Source organism: Melitaea cinxia, chromosome 3 (assembly GCF_905220565.1).
Source record: "Melitaea cinxia chromosome 3, ilMelCinx1.1, whole genome shotgun sequence".
Taxonomy (NCBI): domain Eukaryota; kingdom Metazoa; phylum Arthropoda; class Insecta; order Lepidoptera; family Nymphalidae; genus Melitaea; species Melitaea cinxia.
The window spans coordinates 2,255,899-2,275,820 of record NC_059396.1 but is presented as its reverse complement, the minus strand read 5'-3'; the positions used below and the strand labels follow the sequence as shown (position 1 = coordinate 2,275,820).

General features: G+C 36.5%; 1 protein-coding gene across 1 annotated transcript; it reads right to left on the bottom strand.

Annotated features, from left to right (window-relative positions):
- Positions 1–12: 12 nt before the first annotated feature.
- Positions 13–19,625, bottom strand: LOC123669699 (eEF1A lysine and N-terminal methyltransferase homolog). The gene is made up of 9 exons (XM_045603290.1): positions 19,486–19,625; positions 18,847–19,315; positions 18,354–18,494; positions 17,660–17,778; positions 10,702–10,882; positions 8,467–10,321; positions 7,530–7,829; positions 6,838–6,966; positions 13–395 (listed from the first exon to the last, which is right to left on the bottom strand). The coding sequence occupies exons 1-9, from the start codon at positions 19,575–19,577 to the stop codon at positions 121–123; spliced, it is 3,561 nt and encodes a 1,186-aa protein (XP_045459246.1). The 5' UTR covers positions 19,578–19,625; the 3' UTR covers positions 13–120.
- Positions 19,626–19,922: the final 297 nt, after the last annotated feature.

The window sequence follows — 19,922 nt, the reverse complement described above, 5'->3', positions numbered from 1 at the left end:
TTTATTTTACTATACTTAGCAAAATTTTATATTTTACAACACAGCATAAAGATTTACATAAAACAGTCGCTACAGCATTACGAGATACATTTAAAGGATATTTCTTCATTGTACTAAATTCTATGAAATAATATTAACTGATTGTAAGAAGTCTTTTAGATCGACACATTTTGAAAACACTAATTTCTTTTGTCTAGCGGTTGTATTTAGGCTTTTTGCAGCCTCTTCTAAATTTTCTAATGTATAAACTTTGTCGCTGTTCGAAGCAAACACTATCTCATTGACTTCTTCGTACAGCTTCACGGTAAGTAAATGTTTGAAGTGTTGTTTTAGCGTCTCCATTATACTGTCTTGTAGTTCTGTATCGCGACATACTAGGTTCAGAATTAAGTGACCTGAAAGAAAAAACGTACATATTAAATATTGAATTGAACGGAAGGAAATATGTAGTAGATTCCTTTTTTGTTATAAATTATTGTTATGTACATTTTTCACAAGATAATCAACAGTCGTATATGTTTAAAAAATATAAAGACTTGTGAATAAATTAACACGTTCAATGCCACTACGATTTTCATGATGTCTTCGCGGATGCCGCATACATTTCACGTTGGACTCGCTAAGCGAGTCGCCGGCACTGCAATATAATTTGAATGGACTCGTCACGCGAGTTCACTGGCATTATGTAAGGGTAAAATTTATCTTTTGTTATTATTGTGGCCGGCTTAGTCTCCATAACGTTTGTATGGGAAGTATAAAGTATTTGAGGGCTATTTAGTGTGTTCTAACTTAAAAACATGGCAAAAAACTCAAAGGATAAAATAAAAGGTAAATTTGTTTCGTAATTTAGGCAGTGGTTCTCAACTTTTTATACAGTGGTTAATTTTTAGGTTATATTTTAAACTAATAATATTTCTGAACAGCAATTTCCTATCCTATTGAGCACTTATGGGATAAACTAAAAAAAGAGTAAGGGTTTGTAAAAAAATATATTTCTACAATGAAAAATCGAATGGAAGCGGTGATTCAGGCTGGGGGGGGGGTATTGCCGAGGTATTTCTCGTATTAATAAATCATTGTCTTCGAAAAAATATTTTTTTTTAACCTTTTATACCTGCTCAAAGTGTTACAAACCGAACTACCCGAACGAGTGAATTTGGGTAATCTTGTTTTGTTGCTATTGTAATGATTTCGAAGGTCAAAGCTGCACATAATGGGTTTTTAGAAAGCTAACAATGTGTACTTCAATTTAATTCAAGTTGTATTTGCAAAAAACATTAAATTAAAAAAATACTTGCGGTCAAAATTAAAATGTAGGGGGTGTGCGATTTCTTTGCTCTCGAGTGTATTTCACTCACTCACATTTCATATCATGAAATTAAAAAAAAACTTATGGTAGTAAAAAAAAATCTTTTAATTTTCTTCTAAACGAAACTTGTCCTAACAATAACAAACACAAAAAGAAGAATTATCCAATTTGATATTAGATTTACAGTGAACGCCACATCAACCCACTAAAAATCAAACATAAAACAATATCTGTTAATAAAACCGTAATTTATCTGTTATTTAGATGTTTGTGATGCTTTCATTCTGTTTTAGGTTCATATTATAAGTAGTATCCAAGCTATTAATTTGATGACGTTAAAGTTTGAGAATCTGCGGCATTGAACTCGCCTAGCGAGTTCATGGCATTGCAGAATATTTTTTTTCTTTCAAATGTAAAAATGTTCGTTACATCCAGGCCACCATGTAAATGTTTAAATAATATCATATTAAGTCTACAATGTAATTTTGAACAGAATATACAGAAGCGTTTTGAAAATATTACCGAAAAACACTGAACTCGCCACGCGAGTCACCGGCACTGGAATAAAATTAACGTAAACACGCAGGGCGAGTCGGTGGCACTGAACGTGTTAATATCCCTGATTTATTTACCAAAATAACGACATATAATTAAATAATTGTGTTTGCTCGCAAACGAAAAAATAATAATACAACGCAGATCGACGAAAAAATAGTCAAGCAACTACGCGTTATCAAAGATTAGTCAAAAAATAGTTATCAGATCTCGATAAAATTTATATGTGACCACATTATAAACATCAGCTTTCGATTAAATTAAAAATTATCAAAATCGGTAAACCCAGGAAAAAGTTATTGCGAATTTTCGAGTTTCCCTCGATTCCTCTGGGATCCCATCATTAGATTTTGGTTTCCTTATCACCGTACCAAACTAGGGATATCCACTTTCCAATAGAAAAAGAATTATCAAAATCGGTACATCCAGTAGAAAGTTATGTGGTATAATACAACGTAGGTCGACGAAAAAAGCGTCAAGTAAAAACGCATTATTGTATATAACTCGAAAAGTAGTGGTTAGATCTCAAATAAATTTAAATGGGACCAATTGGCACACACCACCTTTCGATTAAAACAAAAATTGTCGAAATCGGTCTACCCGGTCAAAAGTTCTGATGTAACATACATAAAAAAAAATACAGTCGAATTGAGAACCTCCTCCTATTTTGGAAGTCGGTTAAAATTACGTTATTATTATTATTATTTATTACAATTTAAAATTACTCAGACAAAATTTGAAATACTAAATAATAAATCTGGCTCTTGTGTAATGGTGCGTGTGCCGTGTCGACGGCATCTAAACACCGACGTTCACGGGTTCGATTCCCGTTCGGAGTGGATATTTGTGTTTATACAGAGTACCTAGTGCGAGTTTTGTTTTATCCGTCTCGCAATAACGGGCGTAAATTTTAACTTTTCATTAATTAAGCATTTCAACCTAAACGCGAGAAGCGTTTGCCGCTAGATGATTCTGTATCGATTGTGTCGTATACTATTCTTTATCGTCTAGGCTGCAGTGTTTAAGAGCCATTTCACAAAAATCGGTAACAATCCGCGAAATTGTAATATTTTGACGTCGTTAATCTCAGTGTTGGATGCAATAATGTAATTTATATTCTTGAAATATAATAGAGCAACCTTTGTTGTAGTCCATAGTCAGATCAGAATTTTGATTTATATTATGTGTATAAAATTATTAACCTTTTCATCAGCCTCCTCCCTGGGTAAACGGTCGCAATGTATACTTTGAAGTCCTACTTTTCAATAACCTCTACGTTGAAACCATTTTAAAAAAATATCATAATATTTGGAATTTAATTTTGTCGTCCACTATCATAGATTTTTATTCCATTTGTATCTCTATTAAATGATAAAAAAAATTTAAAGTTACGAATATTTTCCAAATAAGTACAATTTTAAAAGCGATATTTCTCTTAGAAAACTAAGAAATTTTAACGAACTATCTTCATCAAAGTAAACTTACATCATTAAGGAATACAAAAAAAAAATAATTAAAAGATGTAATTATTTTTAATACATTTTATATTAAATAATAAAAAGATAGTATATATTACCACGCATCAAGCCCAGTAAATCAGTCGAGCGCTAGCGCTCTTAGAGTTAAGGTCCACGCCAAATTCTGCGCAGCCGTCTCTTTCGCTCACACGCGCCAAGCGCCCGTTGTTGTAGCGGATAAACCGCATTTGATACTTTCATAATAAAATATAAATAAAATAAACATATTACGAAAATGACTGTAAAATAATATAATGATAATTTCTGTAAACAAATGTATAATTTAATTTTCTTTTCTCACATTATCAATACAAATAGGCATTTCAATCTGTTTGTCTTGTTATTTGTTAATTAATATGTTTGTCGGTGTCGATGTCATAAAATGCTATTTTATTCATATCGTAAATATTAGATTCATTCGTAAACTGAAAAAACTAAATCAATTTAAAAAAAATTGTTTCATAAAATTGATTTTTTATTTTTATTTTAAATTTATTGACTGTTGTTATATAACATACTTGAAATTTTTAACAAATTAATTATGTAAAAAACATTTTATACCATAGTTATAATTTTTATTATACATCAGAAAATGATCACGATGGTCTTTTGGTTGTCACACTATACGTACTAGCACAAAGATCGCGCGGCTCGTACGACTCGCGCGATGCGACCAAATTTACCTAAACTTGCAGAGCGTAAAATTGTGAAATGGCTCTTAAATTCCCATGCAAAATAATCTTCACGTATAAACGCATTTCTCTCATGTTTCTGTGAATAAAACTCGCACTAGGCACTAGGCACAGACATTTATTTCCTGTCTGGTTGTTAGTTCTTGTGGACTTCCTACCGTGCCTCGGAGAACACGTTAAGCCGTCAGTCCCAGTTGTTATCATGCACACCTGATAGCGATCATTACTCATAGTAGGGAATATATCTGCCAACCCGCAGTGGAGCAGCGTGGTGGATTAAACTCTGATTCCTCTCCTACATGAGGAAAAGACCCAGCAGTGATATTACAGACTGAAGCCTAAATAATAAAACCAGAAACTTGGTTTATTTTAACAATAGTATTGCATCAGTGTGGTACTGGAACAATTAAAGAAACTAAAATAAAAAAAAGGGCAAGGATTATTTTTACATGTAACGTGATTTATTACATCTACAGAATCCCCCATTTTAAGGAACGCAGTTAGGAGTCGAACACCCTATAATATGTATATGCTATGTAATAATAATGTAACTCTTTATTATACACCAAAATAAGGAACATGGCATGTTTAAAAACTTTTTGACCTCCTGACCCTACTTTTGTTGTGAAAACTGTCAAACGCGTAAAATTTAAATTTTCTACGTAATTTTTTCGAATAAGGTACTTTCGGTAGCGAAAAATAAATTATAAAATTTTTGTAGAAATACACTTAAATATTCTGATTTGGAATCATAAAAGCACATTATTGTTTTATTATATTGAAATTAAAAGTTGTATATTTTAATCTGTATATCACGTGACCTAAAACACGACCCGCCACGGTATGACGTCATACGGACAAAAACAAAATTCTGTCAGTGCTGTAAATAGCTAGGTATAGTTCGCGTCATGTAAAAAGAACGCTGGCCTTGAAGCTGCGCAGAAGCGATTTATCGGTCTGTTTGGTGGTATGGGGTAGGGGACGGGAGTGTTTATCACGTGTCGCATGCTTGCCGGTGTGCTATTGGTTAGACAGTTCGACGTCGACTCAAAATACTATCACACAATTTTTAAATTACGAAATAGTTTTACATAGAGAAGTGAGAAAAATTATTTACAATATATAATTCGCGTCATGTAAAAAGACGGTGGCTGCCAAAATGCGCAAAGGCCTTTTAAAGTGTTGCCAACTCTTGAAAAAACTTTTTCGTACTGTCCATTTTTTGGAACAGTCTTATTTGGTAAACAAACCACTGTTAATCCTAATTCACGTTTTTTCCGCATTTATCACACACTTTCACAACACATTAGCATACGGACACTTGTAAAACTCCATTTACTATTTATTTCACTAAAAACAAATATGAATTTATCATTTTAAACACAAAAACTATTAAGATACGAATATCGAGAGTACAGATAATTAATATTTTTGAATACGACATTTCAATAACTAAAAAATTTGTTATTGCTTTTGTTTAAAAAAAAAATTGTAATTTTGTAAAGTGATAATTACTATACTTATTTAGTCCGAATTATTCGCACTGGTATTTCTAGTATTTTTTAATGTACCTACCGATAACCATTATACGAAGCCGCAAGTGAAAGCCTAATTAAAAAATAAAACAGTAATACTTTTGTGCGCGAATATACCCATGCGCAAAGGCACCCCCTCCAGATTCTTTCAGCGTTCTTTTTACATGACGCGAACTATACATAATTATCTATCAACTTTAACTTCAATGAGTAGTTGTGCTCTTTCGTTAGTGCATTTCATTTGTACCTATTTATTTATTAAAATACAAAAAGGTTTTGTAAAAGCAGATAGTACGAATCTGCCAGAAATTGATTCAATGATGGTTGCGAAGTTTTTTGCATGTAGCCTAGACTTCTGTTCTGTCGAATTTTGGAATGATATTTGAAAAACATCTTTGTAAGTCTTACTTATTATATTATACTGTTATGATTTCTTTGTGTAAGTGCCAGGTATACTTATTTGAAAAATAATGTTATTAAGTGTTAGGTTATGTTTTACTCCTTATGTTACTGCCAAATTAAGACTTAATAGTTTTTTTTAGTGCTAGTACTTGTACTGCTAGACCCTACACACCAACGATAGCTATTGTAATTCATTATTTTACACAAAAACACCAAATATTCATACTACCGTCAATATATCATCTCCTTTGCCCTAAGGTTGCCTGGAAGAGATTGCTCTTAAGCAATAAGGCCGCCTTTTGTACATTTTATTTTTCCTACAAATTATTGCTAATGTTGCCTGCTTATTTTATTTGTTTGGTGTACAATAAAGTGTTAAATAAATAAATAAATATTTGTAGCTGTTTACGTTGAACGACCAAGAGTATATGTATAAGGTATTGAACTTTTGACGTATTGAACGAGTTCGGTCTTACATGTCATACACGACAATGTTAAAACCTTGTTTTAAACATATTACGTCACCAAAATGGCTGATAGCGTTTTCGCGGAAATAAAAAAGGTTTAAAATGTAATTTAATTTTATGGCATGAAAGCGTGTTTATTTTGCCGAAATATTTTTTTTGTGGCTTTTTATTAGAAAATCAACATTTGAAGTACGTTTTCAAACATAGTGGAAAACCCTATTATCAATCCATAAGAACTTTCTACAAAATATTAGAACATTTTTAAAGAAAAATAGTCAAACTGATCCAGGCATTTTAGATACATAGATAATACACTATTTTCTAATAAAACACATAACAAATAAGTTAAGTATGTGTTACCGTCTTTAGCGAGCAGCTTAGTGACGTCAGCCAGAGCTGGAGGTTGTAGAAACTGCGGAGGAGGACACGACAGGCCAAGGGCGCGGTCTTTACTGTCCATGTCGAACATTACTGCGTCGTACTGGCGACCTGGATCACCCGAATTAGTTATAAACATGTTGGATAGTTATAGGGCTTATTATAAATGTCGAACTAAAAAAAAACGATAATCGCTAAACCCTAAATAATGTAATACATTAAAGAAAAACTAATCTACAATTAGACGAGTCGTTGAGGCAGCGGTTACAGCACTGGCCGTTGTGCTGATAGTAGCCGGTTCGATCCTCTCTCATTGCAAACATTTGTACGAGCCTTACAGAGGTTTACCGCGGTCTGTGTGCTTGTTTTCGTACCCCTGACACAGGAGAAGTCCTAGTGAAAGCCGTTCAGTTTAAGGTGTTTATTTTATTTATTTAAAAGTTTCTCTCACAACATATTTTTAAAATCAACATCAATAAACCGCACTTTAAGCTTTAAACTGACAGCTAAAAAAAATTAAAACTTTGTAATATGAAGACCGCATTTGAAACCAACAAAACCATGTTTGTCATTCGGTTCCAGAAATAAAATCATTTTGAAATATGGTATACACGGCATTTGAAACATCCAAAAACCTTAAATCACTACCAGAAACCAAAATAAAATTTTCTTACCAACAACAGCTTCATCCTTCAAGAAATCAATTCCATCCTTGATCTGTACTTCTAGACGTTCATCCAACTCCAGCTCGAAGTGTTTCCTGGCCACCTCTAGCATCTCTGGATCCAGGTCCACGGCTGTTATTTTCAAGTTGTCGTAACATTTCTTCAGGAACATGCAGAGGCTTCCACCCCCGAGACCGAGAATAGCAATATTTTTACTATTGCTTATTGGCACTGCCACACACATGAATGAGTGGTACAGAGCTATGTGACCGAAATCGACGACTACCTTCGTTTTGTTTTTCTTCTTCACTGAAATATATAAAGTTTCGTTAAGACCTACCTAAAATATGTAAATGGTTACGTAAATGAAGTATTTAGATGAAAATTTTTTATAAAAATGAGATTTAGTTTACAAGAAAGGTTAGTTAAATTATTTAAGCCAATAGATGGCGTTGTGTAAAGATGTATGAGTCAAGCGTTTTTTTTTCAAAAAGACCAAAATAGACATCACAAATATGCATAAAGATATGGCTTAATTCCAAGCATGGATTATACTAAAGGAATATGTTTAAACACTCACATACTCAAGTAAAGTGGTAGACAATCGTACGGTCTGCCAGATTGTAAGTGGTTACCGTAGTTTATGCCTATACCTACAACAGCAGGAGCATCGCTTGCGCATTGCCGACCCTACCGACTTCCCCTACCCAAACCAACTACCAACTACCCAATCTCCCCAGGAGCTCTGTCCACGCGGCGCCCTCCACGTCCACGTCCTCCACCACTACGTGTGCCAGTTTACAGTGCAGGTGCTCACCCGCCTTCAGCCTCGCCTCGGACTGCACGAGGAACTGGTTGGCGAGGAACACGAGGCGGCGCGTGGCGGCGCCCTCCACGTCCACGTCCTCCACCACTACGTGTGCCAGTGTACAGTGCAGGTGCTCACCCGTCTTCAGCCTCGCCTCGGACTGCACGAGGAACTGGTTGGCGAGGAACACGAGGCGGCGCGTGGCGGCGCCCTCCACGTCCACGTCCTCCACCACTACGTGTGCCAGTGTACAGTGCAGGTGCTCACCCGTCTTCAGCCTCGCCTCGGACTGCACGAGGAACTGGTTGGCGAGGAACACGAGGCGGCGCGTGGCGGCGCCCTCCACGTCCACGTCCTCCACCACTACGTGTGCCAGTGTACAGTGCAGGTGCTCACCCGTCTTCAGCCTCGCCTCGGACTGCACGAGGAACTGGTTGGCGAGGAACACGAGGCGGCGCGTGGCGGCGCCCTCCACGTCCACGTCCTCCACCACTACGTGTGCCAGTGTACAGTGCAGGTGCTCACCCGTCTTCAGCCTCGCCTCGGACTGCACGAGGAACTGGTTGGCGAGGAACACGAGGCGGCGCGTGGCGGCGCCCTCCACGTCCACGTCCTCCACCACTACGTGTGCCAGTGTACAGTGCAGGTGCTCACCCGTCTTCAGCCTCGCCTCGGACTGCACGAGGAACTGGTTGGCGAGGAACACGAGGCGGCGCGTGGCGGCGCCCTCCACGTCCACGTCCTCCACCACTACGTGTGCCAGTGTACAGTGCAGGTGCTCACCCGTCTTCAGCCTCGCCTCGGACTGCACGAGGAACTGGTTGGCGAGGAACACGAGGCGGCGCGTGGCGGCGCCCTCCACGTCCACGTCCTCCACCACTACGTGTGCCAGTGTACAGTGCAGGTGCTCACCCGTCTTCAGCCTCGCCTCGGACTGCACGAGGAACTGGTTGGCGAGGAACACGAGGCGGCGCGTGGCGGCGCCCTCCACGTCCACGTCCTCCACCACTACGTGTGCCAGTGTACAGTGCAGGTGCTCACCCGTCTTCAGCCTCGCCTCGGACTGCACGAGGAACTGGTTGGCGAGGAACACGAGGCGGCGCGTGGCGGCGCCCTCCACGTCCACGTCCTCCACCACTACGTGTGCCAGTGTACAGTGCAGGTGCTCACCCGTCTTCAGCCTCGCCTCGGACTGCACGAGGAACTGGTTGGCGAGGAACACGAGGCGGCGCGTGGCGGCGCCCTCCACGTCCACGTCCTCCACCACTACGTGTGCCAGTGTACAGTGCAGGTGCTCACCCGTCTTCAGCCTCGCCTCGGACTGCACGAGGAACTGGTTGGCGAGGAACACGAGGCGGCGCGTGGCGGCGCCCTCCACGTCCACGTCCTCCACCACTACGTGTGCCAGTGTACAGTGCAGGTGCTCACCCGTCTTCAGCTTCGCCTCGGACTGCACGAGGAACTGGTTGGCGAGGAACACGAGGCGGCGCGTGGCGGCGCCCTCCACGTCCACGTCCTCCACCACTACGTGTGCCAGTGTACAGTGCAGGTGCTCACCCGTCTTCAGCCTCGCCTCGGACTGCACGAGGAACTGGTTGGCGAGGAACACGAGGCGGCGCGTGGCGGCGCCCTCCACGTCCACGTCCTCCACCACTACGTGTGCCAGTGTACAGTGCAGGTGCTCACCCGTCTTCAGCCTCGCCTCGGACTGCACGAGGAACTGGTTGGCGAGGAACACGAGGCGGCGCGTGGCGGCGCCCTCCACGTCCACGTCCTCCACCACTACGTGTGCCAGTGTACAGTGCAGGTGCTCACCCGTCTTCAGCCTCGCCTCGGACTGCACGAGGAACTGGTTGGCGAGGAACACGAGGCGGCGCGTGGCGGCGCCCTCCACGTCCACGTCCTCCACCACGAAGTCCCCGGAGGCGCGCGAGCTGCCGCACGCCACGCGCACGCGCCGCCCCACGTCGCTGCCCAGCGACAAGAACGGGATCTGCCCAACACGGCAGTACGAACGTAGAACATTATCAAATTTATCAATTTCATATAATATACACGACGAATTACCGAAGGCTATAGCAGCTTGCAACACCAGAAACATCGCAAGCGTGCGTTGCCAACCCTACCCCCGACCTTCCTCAGGAGCTCTGGCCACCTCACTCACGACAGGAACACAACACAGCTTGAGAGCAGTATTATTTAGCTGTGATCGTCGTGATAAGGTTGAGGAACTTCCTCAGACGGGCTGGTCAAAAATTTGACCAAGAAATATCCTGCTGTGCCTTCACTTAATGACAAATCATAATTTTAAAAAATACTTTCATAATCTTAATATATATCAAGTACCAAAAATTTTATTTTGCTCCTACTAACCTGTCCGGTAAACCCATTGGGTGCAAGCATTTTCGCAGAATGCGCCAGCTCTTCCTTCACCGCGTCGAGGCTTGCGAACAGGTGTCCTCTCCGAAGCACGGCCACCACCAGCCTTCCGAACCTGGCTGAATCCTGGAGCTGACGCCTACCAGCAGGTGTACCGAATAACCACTCAGATTCCCTGGAATTATGTATTTTTTTTATAGTAGCTTAGTCACAGATTTTTTTGAACTGTTGCGTTAGATGATGGGTTTTGTAGTGATTCGCGAAAAACTTATATTTAATTATGTCAGAAAAACTTGCTCGAATTAAATTACGTATCAGTACTATTATCGGCTATTAAATCGGTAAAAAATAAATGAATACAAACAATAATAAATAAATTTCTTATAACATACACACACGGTCGTCTGTTCGTTCCTATGGTAAGAACTCAATGCTTGTGTATAGGTAAAGTCGACTATTTTAGCTATTTTTTTTTTTTTTTTTTTAAATCTACATAGAAATAATTTAAATATAACCCAAACTCAGGTGGGAATCGAAGCCGCAACCTGCGGATCAAAAAGCAGGGCCACTACAAACTGCCCCAATGGTCTAGTCTAACATTATGAAAACTCATAATTTTTCTAAACCTGATGATAACATTTCTATCGTAGAACTTCGTTGACTGTTATGCTATCATTAACTTCTGTGTTTCTAGCACTTAAACCAAAAATATAAATAACAAAAAAGAATTTGTTTATTATTGTGTAAAATTAACCGAAACCCAAGTTTAAAAAAAATTGAACACAATAGCCTGTAAGCTGCCGCAATAAGAGGTATTAGAATTTTGCACGTTTGCACCGGAATTGTAATTTGATATAAGCTAAAATAATAATCCAAAATTAGGTAATCTATACATCTATCTAAATAAAATAAGAGTGTCTGTTTGTAATATTAAAATAACCGCTTTTTATTATTTTTGTCTGTCTGTCTATCTGTCTGTTTCTTTGTTCCGGCTCATCTCTGAAACGGCTGGACCGATTTTGAAGGGACTTTCGTTGGCAGGTAGAAGTAAAAAAGAGTAACTTAGGCTACTTTAATTTTAGATTTTTTCATTATTTTATAACTCTGCGAACTGAACAATAACTATTTTGTTAAATGTGTGGAATACACGGACGAGTCGTGTGCCCAGCTAGTTCTCAAAATTTAAAAAATGATCTTGCACCAGCGTAAATTTTCTTTCGTCAAAATAAATCTTGTTTACTAACATTGTCAATTCACGTCACTAGCAGAACATTGAGTGACTCGCGGACGAAACGCACTAAAATTATCACGTCTAAATAATATGCGTTTATGAATCAGTGCGGCTCCGAAATAAACTCATATCTGGATTCAAGAATCCGACTCGAGAATGTCGTGCGATGACAGCTAACAGTAATTAACACAGGAGCTAATTTGATTGTATTGATTGATGTTCTTCTGAGTATTTTGAAAACATGTTTTTTTGTAACTTAGTTAGTGTTTTATAAAAATTTGTATGGAATAAATTTAACTTGGGAAATGGACGAAAAAGGTGTTCTCATAAGGGTCAGGTGGATGAAAAAAAAATTTGTAGCATAATTCAACAACTCAAACTTATATTAATGGTAAAGATGCGAGGGTTTGATGACGCGGACGCTGTATTTCAGGCAAGACGTCATTATATTTATAACTAGCGGTAACCGCGACTTCGTTCGCGTGGAATTTAACAAAAATTTATTGTTCAGCTCGCAGAGTTATAAAATAAATAAATTTCTAAAAAGTAGCTTAAGTTACTCCTTATTACATCAGCTAACTCCCAGTGAAAGTCCCGTCAAAATCGAGCCAGCCGTTTTAGTGGTCCGGAACAAACAGACAGACAAAAATTGTAAAAAAATGTTATTTTGGTATATGTACCGTGTATACATCCATATGCATTTAGTAAAAAGCGATTATTTCAATATTACAAACAGACACTCCCATTTTATTTATTTGTACGTATATAATAATTTGACAGTTTTTTTAAAGAGTAGTTACTCTCTCGCGGTGTTTCTTACCGATTCTTCTTTGCAGAATATATATTCCGAATTGGTGGTCGCTTTACTTTAACTGTTATTAATTTAGTAAAAATGAATATAATGTCAATTTGTAGTAATTTGAAGCCCTTTGGAATCGTCATTTTACCTATTCAAATAAAGTAAATTTATAGATTTTCTGAATGTAGTTTAATTATCAAAATGTTGTAAACCAAAGTAAATAAAGTGTACATAAAAAAGCCTCTCGAGGACCTCTTTGTGCATTGATTATTTTGATATTGAGACTAGAACTAAACAAAATACATTTTCCATATAATGTGCAAGGAAGACGAAGCCACGGTCATCGGCTAGTACATAATATCTTGTTTTAGTGAAACACTGACATGATGCCAAGTTATGAAATGTGTTTTCATGCAACATTAGATTTAGTTGCATACATAATAATTTGAAAGTATTTAAATTGACCTAAATATTAAAATGTATTTCTATTTCATTTATATTTATCCATTATCAAAGGTTGTTATTCATTAATATTTGAGTTTTGATTTACGATCGTGATCGTTTTAAATTATTACTTTTTTTTTTTAAATAACTACTTTTTTAACATTTTATAAGTATTGTTCTGATAGCCATTTAAAAACGAGGCTTAAAGAAGTTTATATTGTATTAAATTTGAAAAGTTTTTTTGTTATAAAAAAATAATACTAGTAATACAAAATTTCTATATTAACTATAATTTAATAATTTGTTGCAAATACCTACCGTAAATTATTATCAGGTAACTAAATCTAAAAATTACACATAGGTGCACACGTACGATTCCAATTCGAGAAAACACAGATAAAAAAAACTTGTAACAAAAAAAAGTACTAATTTTATATTCTGTTACAGTTCAAAAATAATAATTAGCTTAAATTTTATACAAATTTGCGCGTAACAGGTAAGAGACGACTGTTCTGCGTTTTGGATCCACGGACTCTTAAATTTTCAGCCAGTAAACAGAGCTATAAACATACCGGCATTATATATTGATGTGTACCAGAACTATACGAACACTACGCGATCAGTGTGGATTTACTCGCGTTATTGTTTACTGTTTGAAATGTTAAAAAATATCGTTGTTTTATCATGTACATACATTTTTACACGAACGTTTTCGGTAGAAGTGAAATAGCTAAAATTTTTCGTTATATTTTAACTCCTCTTCGGGAAAATGAAGTATACATTGAGACAATCGCAGCAAAATAAAATTAATAACAATATTTTTTCATTTTTATAGACATCTCTTACGCTTGAGCAATTATCACTATTTACCCGACTGCCAAGGAAGGGTTATGTTTTTTTACCATTAATAATTTATTTCTTTAGCTATTTTCATTGTAACTCGAATGTTATCATTTTTTCCCATACTGGTAAAAAAAATTGTAGCTTTTTGTTGATAAACCGTTTAGATAAACTTTTTCTTTAACTTGATTACCTTTGCTATGATTCTAAATAAATAGATAGTATTGAATATAATTATCATCCACTCCATATAATTATCTGTCCACCATGCTACATGGCGTGCATACAGTGGCATTGGTCTAAAATTCCTTTACTTAAATTCCTTTTACGTTTAATCTTTGCCCTATTCTCAAGTATTTACCTTAGCCTGTTGGGTCTAAAATGAAATGACCCCAGAGGAAAAGGCCTGAGGTTATAGGAGTATACAGTTACTGACTAATTGTACCTAATACCCTCAGCCAGTCAGAATCATCCCACAATTACAGACTTTTTCCAGTAGTGATACACCTTTTCTGAAAAGGTTTTTTTTTGCTATAATAATATAATTTTGACTTCTCCGTTTTTCATTAAATGTCAGCATTATTAACCTTCATTTTTTTGCATGTTGTATGTACATACACCATAATTGTGTTTGCTAGCAAACGAAAAAAACCGACTTCAATTACATTGAGAAGTAATACAACGTAAGTAGACGAAAAAAATAACAAACGCACTCATCACGCCTCATCATCAGATCCCAGTTTCTTTATACGGTACCACCCTTCCAATATCTCCTTTCCAACAAAAAAATAATCAGCAAAATCGGTTCATAAACGACGAAGTTATCCGCGAACACAAAAAAAATATAGGTACGGTCGAATTGAAAAACCTTCTCTTTTTTTGAAGTCGGTTAACAAACATTTACGCATAAGGCACATATACAAAAAACACTGTTATTATTATCTTACAGGTGTTTGTATTAATATTGTGTCGGGCAAACATCCAAAATCCTCCACGCTTACCTAAAAAACGATTGCAGATAAAATATGATAAATAAACTAGGCTTGCGTCTTGGTATTACTCTACAATATTTCTTGGTAAAATTCAATAATTAGGTACTGTCCGAAAAACCGTATCTAATGAGTATGAATATTTATTCTTAAAATCATAATAAATTCACTGATATTTTTTACATTATAGTCAGCGTTAATCACAAAGAGTGACATTTCACGGCCAGGCTATGTCACATTATTTGACAGTTGCAACTCAAATCGAAAATAAAAGCGAGAGTGTTCTTTAGACCACACGAGTGAAGTATAACTTCTGTAGCTCCATCTAACTTAAATCTCCCTCTCAACTTCCGTTCGCCTCGCCTGATCACAGTTTTCGTAACGCTCGCGTAACGCATTTACCAGCTTACTGCCCAAGTCAAGCGTGCGTAAAGAAGTTTAACTTCAAAAAAATCTTGAGGTGAAAAAGACGAATCTCCGAACAAACTGACAAACTCTAGAGGTTGATATATCTGAACATATATAGCAGTTTTCGTTGAACGCATGCAATATTTCCGATGTAAACAAACTATTCTTAGCACAAATGTGGGTGTGCGATGTTTATATGTGGCGTTCGTTTACAACACTATATATATACATTTGTATTGGCCATACAGGAGTTTGCCGTGGTCTGGGTGTTCGTGCAGTCCTTGTAGGTCTCCCCACCGTGCTTCGGAGAGCACATTAAGCCGTCGGTCCCGGTTGTTATCATGTACATCTGAAAGCGATCGTTACCCATAGTAGAGAATATATCCGCCAACCCGCATTGGAGCAGCGTGGTGGATTAAGCTCTGATTCTTCTCCTACATGAGGAAAGAGGCCTATGCCCATTAGTGGGATATTACAGGCTGAAGCGTATATATATATATATATATACTAGCCTTCTCAATCCACCCTCCCTCCCCCCCCCCCAATAACTTAGGGGAATGAAAAGTAGATGTTGGCCGATTCTGAGACCTACCCGATATGCACACAAAATCTATACATATAATAAAATGGTAGGAAAGTCAAAACTGTACATTGAATATTTTTTTAAAAGAATACTGAGGGTGTGATCTACAATCGATACCGAAGCAAAAATATGGTTTTTAGAATTTTTGTCTGTTTGTCTGTATGTATGTCCGGGATAAACTCAAAAAGTACTGCATGGATTTACTTCAAATTTGGCGCAAATATTATTAAGAAGTCGGGTCAACATATAGGATACATATTATCACGCTATCACCTACGGGGGACAAACAGTGAACCTTTATTTCTTCAACGCATTCTGTAACAACGTGAAATCTAACGACAAATATTTGAATGTTGTTGTTATTATGTTAATAACCATGCTATAAGCTAGCTTCACACTATAAATAAAGACATTCTGTAGTATATTTGGTATCAGCATTGCACCCGTGCGAAGCCGGGGCGGGTCGCTAGTTTCATAATATTTTATTAACCCTCTTAACACCCCCCCCCCCCCCCCCAATATAACTTAGGAATATCATTTAATTGATACTGAATCCAATACTATATTTTTTTTTAGTTTTTATCCTTCTGTATCATGGCCGCGCATCAAGCTAAGACTACTGAATTTTGAATGAATTTTGTCGTGATTAAACACTGGATATTTTCTATCTCAAAATTTAAAACGGTTTCTTGGGAGAAGAGATAAAAGTCGAGGTTTAATTTTACGTATTATAAAGTTTATTGAAGTTTGGAATATTTATTTGTTACTTAATTAAATATATTTTTACTCAATTTCATATTATTTTAAAATATTGTACTGTACATAGGAAAGATACTAGTTTTTATGCATTACGGAATATTTTTGCGTAAAAAAAAACTAACTTTAAATACGTATTTTCTTAGAGATAACTCAAAAAATTCTTCTCAGGTCTTACTCAAATTTGATGTGGTCCTTACATGACATGTGGTCCGTACATGACATGTGGTCCTTACATGACATGTGGTCCTTACATGACATGTGGTCCTTACATGACATGTGGTCCTTACATGACATGTGGTCCTTACATGACATGTGGTTCTTACATGACATGTGGTCCTTACATGACATGTGGTCCTTACATGACATGTGGTCCTTCTTTACATGACATGTGGTCCTTACATAACATGTGGCCCTTACATGACAAGTAGCTTTCGTATGTACAAATAATTATAAAGGTTGTATTTATACCCTAAAGTCAATAGTAAAAAGTTGAGGTAACACAAAAAAATACAGTGTGCGTAAGATCGCACGCCAGAAGTGAAAACTTCATTCTGAATATAATAAACACAGCAACACAACAGCAAAGAGAATGCTGTCTGTATCTTTCTCGGCGGTCCCGAGTTTACCCGATCGAGCCTTTCACCTCAGAGTGTGATGGATCAGCCTAACTTACTACCTACGAATAAATGTGTGTGCGAAGCGCCAAAAGAAGTTTTTAATTAAAAAAACAAAATGAGAACCATCTCCTTTTTTGAAGTCATTTAAAAATCGTAAAAAGTAGATAATTAATTATAAGCTTATGACGTGCTTATATCAAAATAGTTGTTTTTATATAACAAAATAAGCGACGACAAATTTCGGTCAATAACCTGCCGTGTAATTTAATGAAAAATCCTTACCTCCCCTGTGGTACGATGAAAACTGCGTATTTGTTTATAGCCTGAGACCTCTTCTGGTCGACGATGTACAGCGTGTATCGTGGCGTCTCCTCTCCAGGCTGCATTAAGTCTAGTATTACCTTTAAATTAGACAGTTTGTAAAGAAACTTTAAAAGCAAAGGAACTGGTTTCACTTCCGAGTGATAAACTCTCTGCCAATCTATCTCATAGAGAAAATGAAGTTTGAATGTGAACCAGAAAAGTCGTCAAACTTATATCTGTTGGATCCCATTAAACATCAGATAGCTATCTGAACCATTAGCAGCAATTGGCCCCAAATGTAACTTTCAATACATTTAGTATTGAGTATTTCTCTTGGTTTTAGACATTTTATTAAAATAAATTAAATTAAATAACTTACAGTATACATTTTAACTGGCTAAAATAAGTTGACATGTCACAGCAATTTTTTTTTATCCTACACATATTTTTTTACACACATCCTTCTCAGCTATGTCAATCGATTTTTTTTTCATTCTTATATCTTATTAAATAAATTTCATGAGAATTTCAATCCAAAAACCTCAGGAGTGTTAATAGCAAAGAGTAAAAAGCATTAACTCAATCATGATCAGAAACTTTAATGTTTAAAATATTAATTATATTTATTGTAACTTTCTTAGTGTAATTTTTTTTTAATATTTATTGTAACTACCTCATCATCTCCTTCTAAAGATGTTCTAGCGAGACCATTGGTAATAAAAGCCGTGTCCTGAGCAGATTTCAAACAAGTTTTAAATTCTTCCACAGACTCCAGCCTCTGCATTTTATCACCGGCCATACAGACTTCTAATATCTGAAATAATATTTTTTAAATTTAAAATGAAAAACTATTTTTTTGTTTATTTAAAAATGAACGACTGAATATTTCAAGTAAAATTACATACAATATATTTAATAAATTATTTATTGAATTTTATTTTATGAAAACAAAACTAAAGTCTTTGATATTCATTGTAATATGAGTACGAAAGTTCTTGGGACATTTTTTTGCTTCTAAAATATAATAATAACATGGATTGACATTATAAGTACTACTTTGTAAGCACAAATTACATTGTGAGTTTTAATAATGTTAAAATACACTGAATTTAATTTTTTTATTATAAGTTATAAAATTTAAACTTATATTTTGAACACAAACTTACTAATTTAGGCATCTCTTTAAATTTAGTTGCGATTACAACAAAAACTGGTAATGTCATACCATCGCCACTCTCTGAGTTTTTCTCCTCTGCCTCGTGACATCTCACCACTCGCAACATCCACGTCTTATCACCGAAATAATCTACAATTTTATCTAAGATATGGCTTTGTAACAACGATATACAAACAAACCGACCGCCTAATTTCAATAATCTCTTAATTTCAGAAAAATATTTATCAATTCCTTCAATCGTTTCTTTTGAATCGTCCGGCATCAAGGCATCTAGTGTACCTTTATCGAGAACTACATTAAATTCATTATTACTGAATGTTGTGTTGAGGGCGTCCATGTAAAGAAACTTCATGCTAGTTCTGTGTGCATTTATAGCTTTCATTTGCTTTATTACAACTTCTGATACATCAATATTTGTGATGTTTGAGTAGCCAACATCGTACAGATCGGCACTAAGACTTGAGTTACCACAACCTGGGATAAGTATAGCGTCAGATAGCTTGATATACTTGTGTAGATGAGAACATAATTCTAAATATTCGCCGTACCTATAAAATATTACAGGTAAAATATTACAAATTTTTAATTTCATACAATAAGTTCATATAAAACTGCCATAAACACTAACCATTCGAAAGCTTTTTTACCCCGTTTCTTAAAAAACTTATTCCAATAATCTTTATCACTAAATTCTTTATGACTTTTCGGTAAAAGGTTCATTTTAAAATCGAAATCTTATTTCGTCATTCAAAAACAAAGTCAGAAACACATGGATCCGTGTTTACAGAGAATCTGTCAGACCGTACCTATATAAGTGTATATTCTATGTGTCACACTGTCAAGTTTTTTTGGCGTAGCATAGACTCGTCAAGAACCTTCACGTTTTATCATTATTTATTTAATCTTCGTCATTTTTTTTCTTGCTCGCTGCATTACCTGATTCGACAAATAATTTTTATAAATATTTATGAAATAAACATAAATTTAAATTTGTCTACGTACTTTTACAAGCATCCTTATATTTTTGCCATTTTGAGTAAGATTATTATTTTTCTGTTTCGTTAT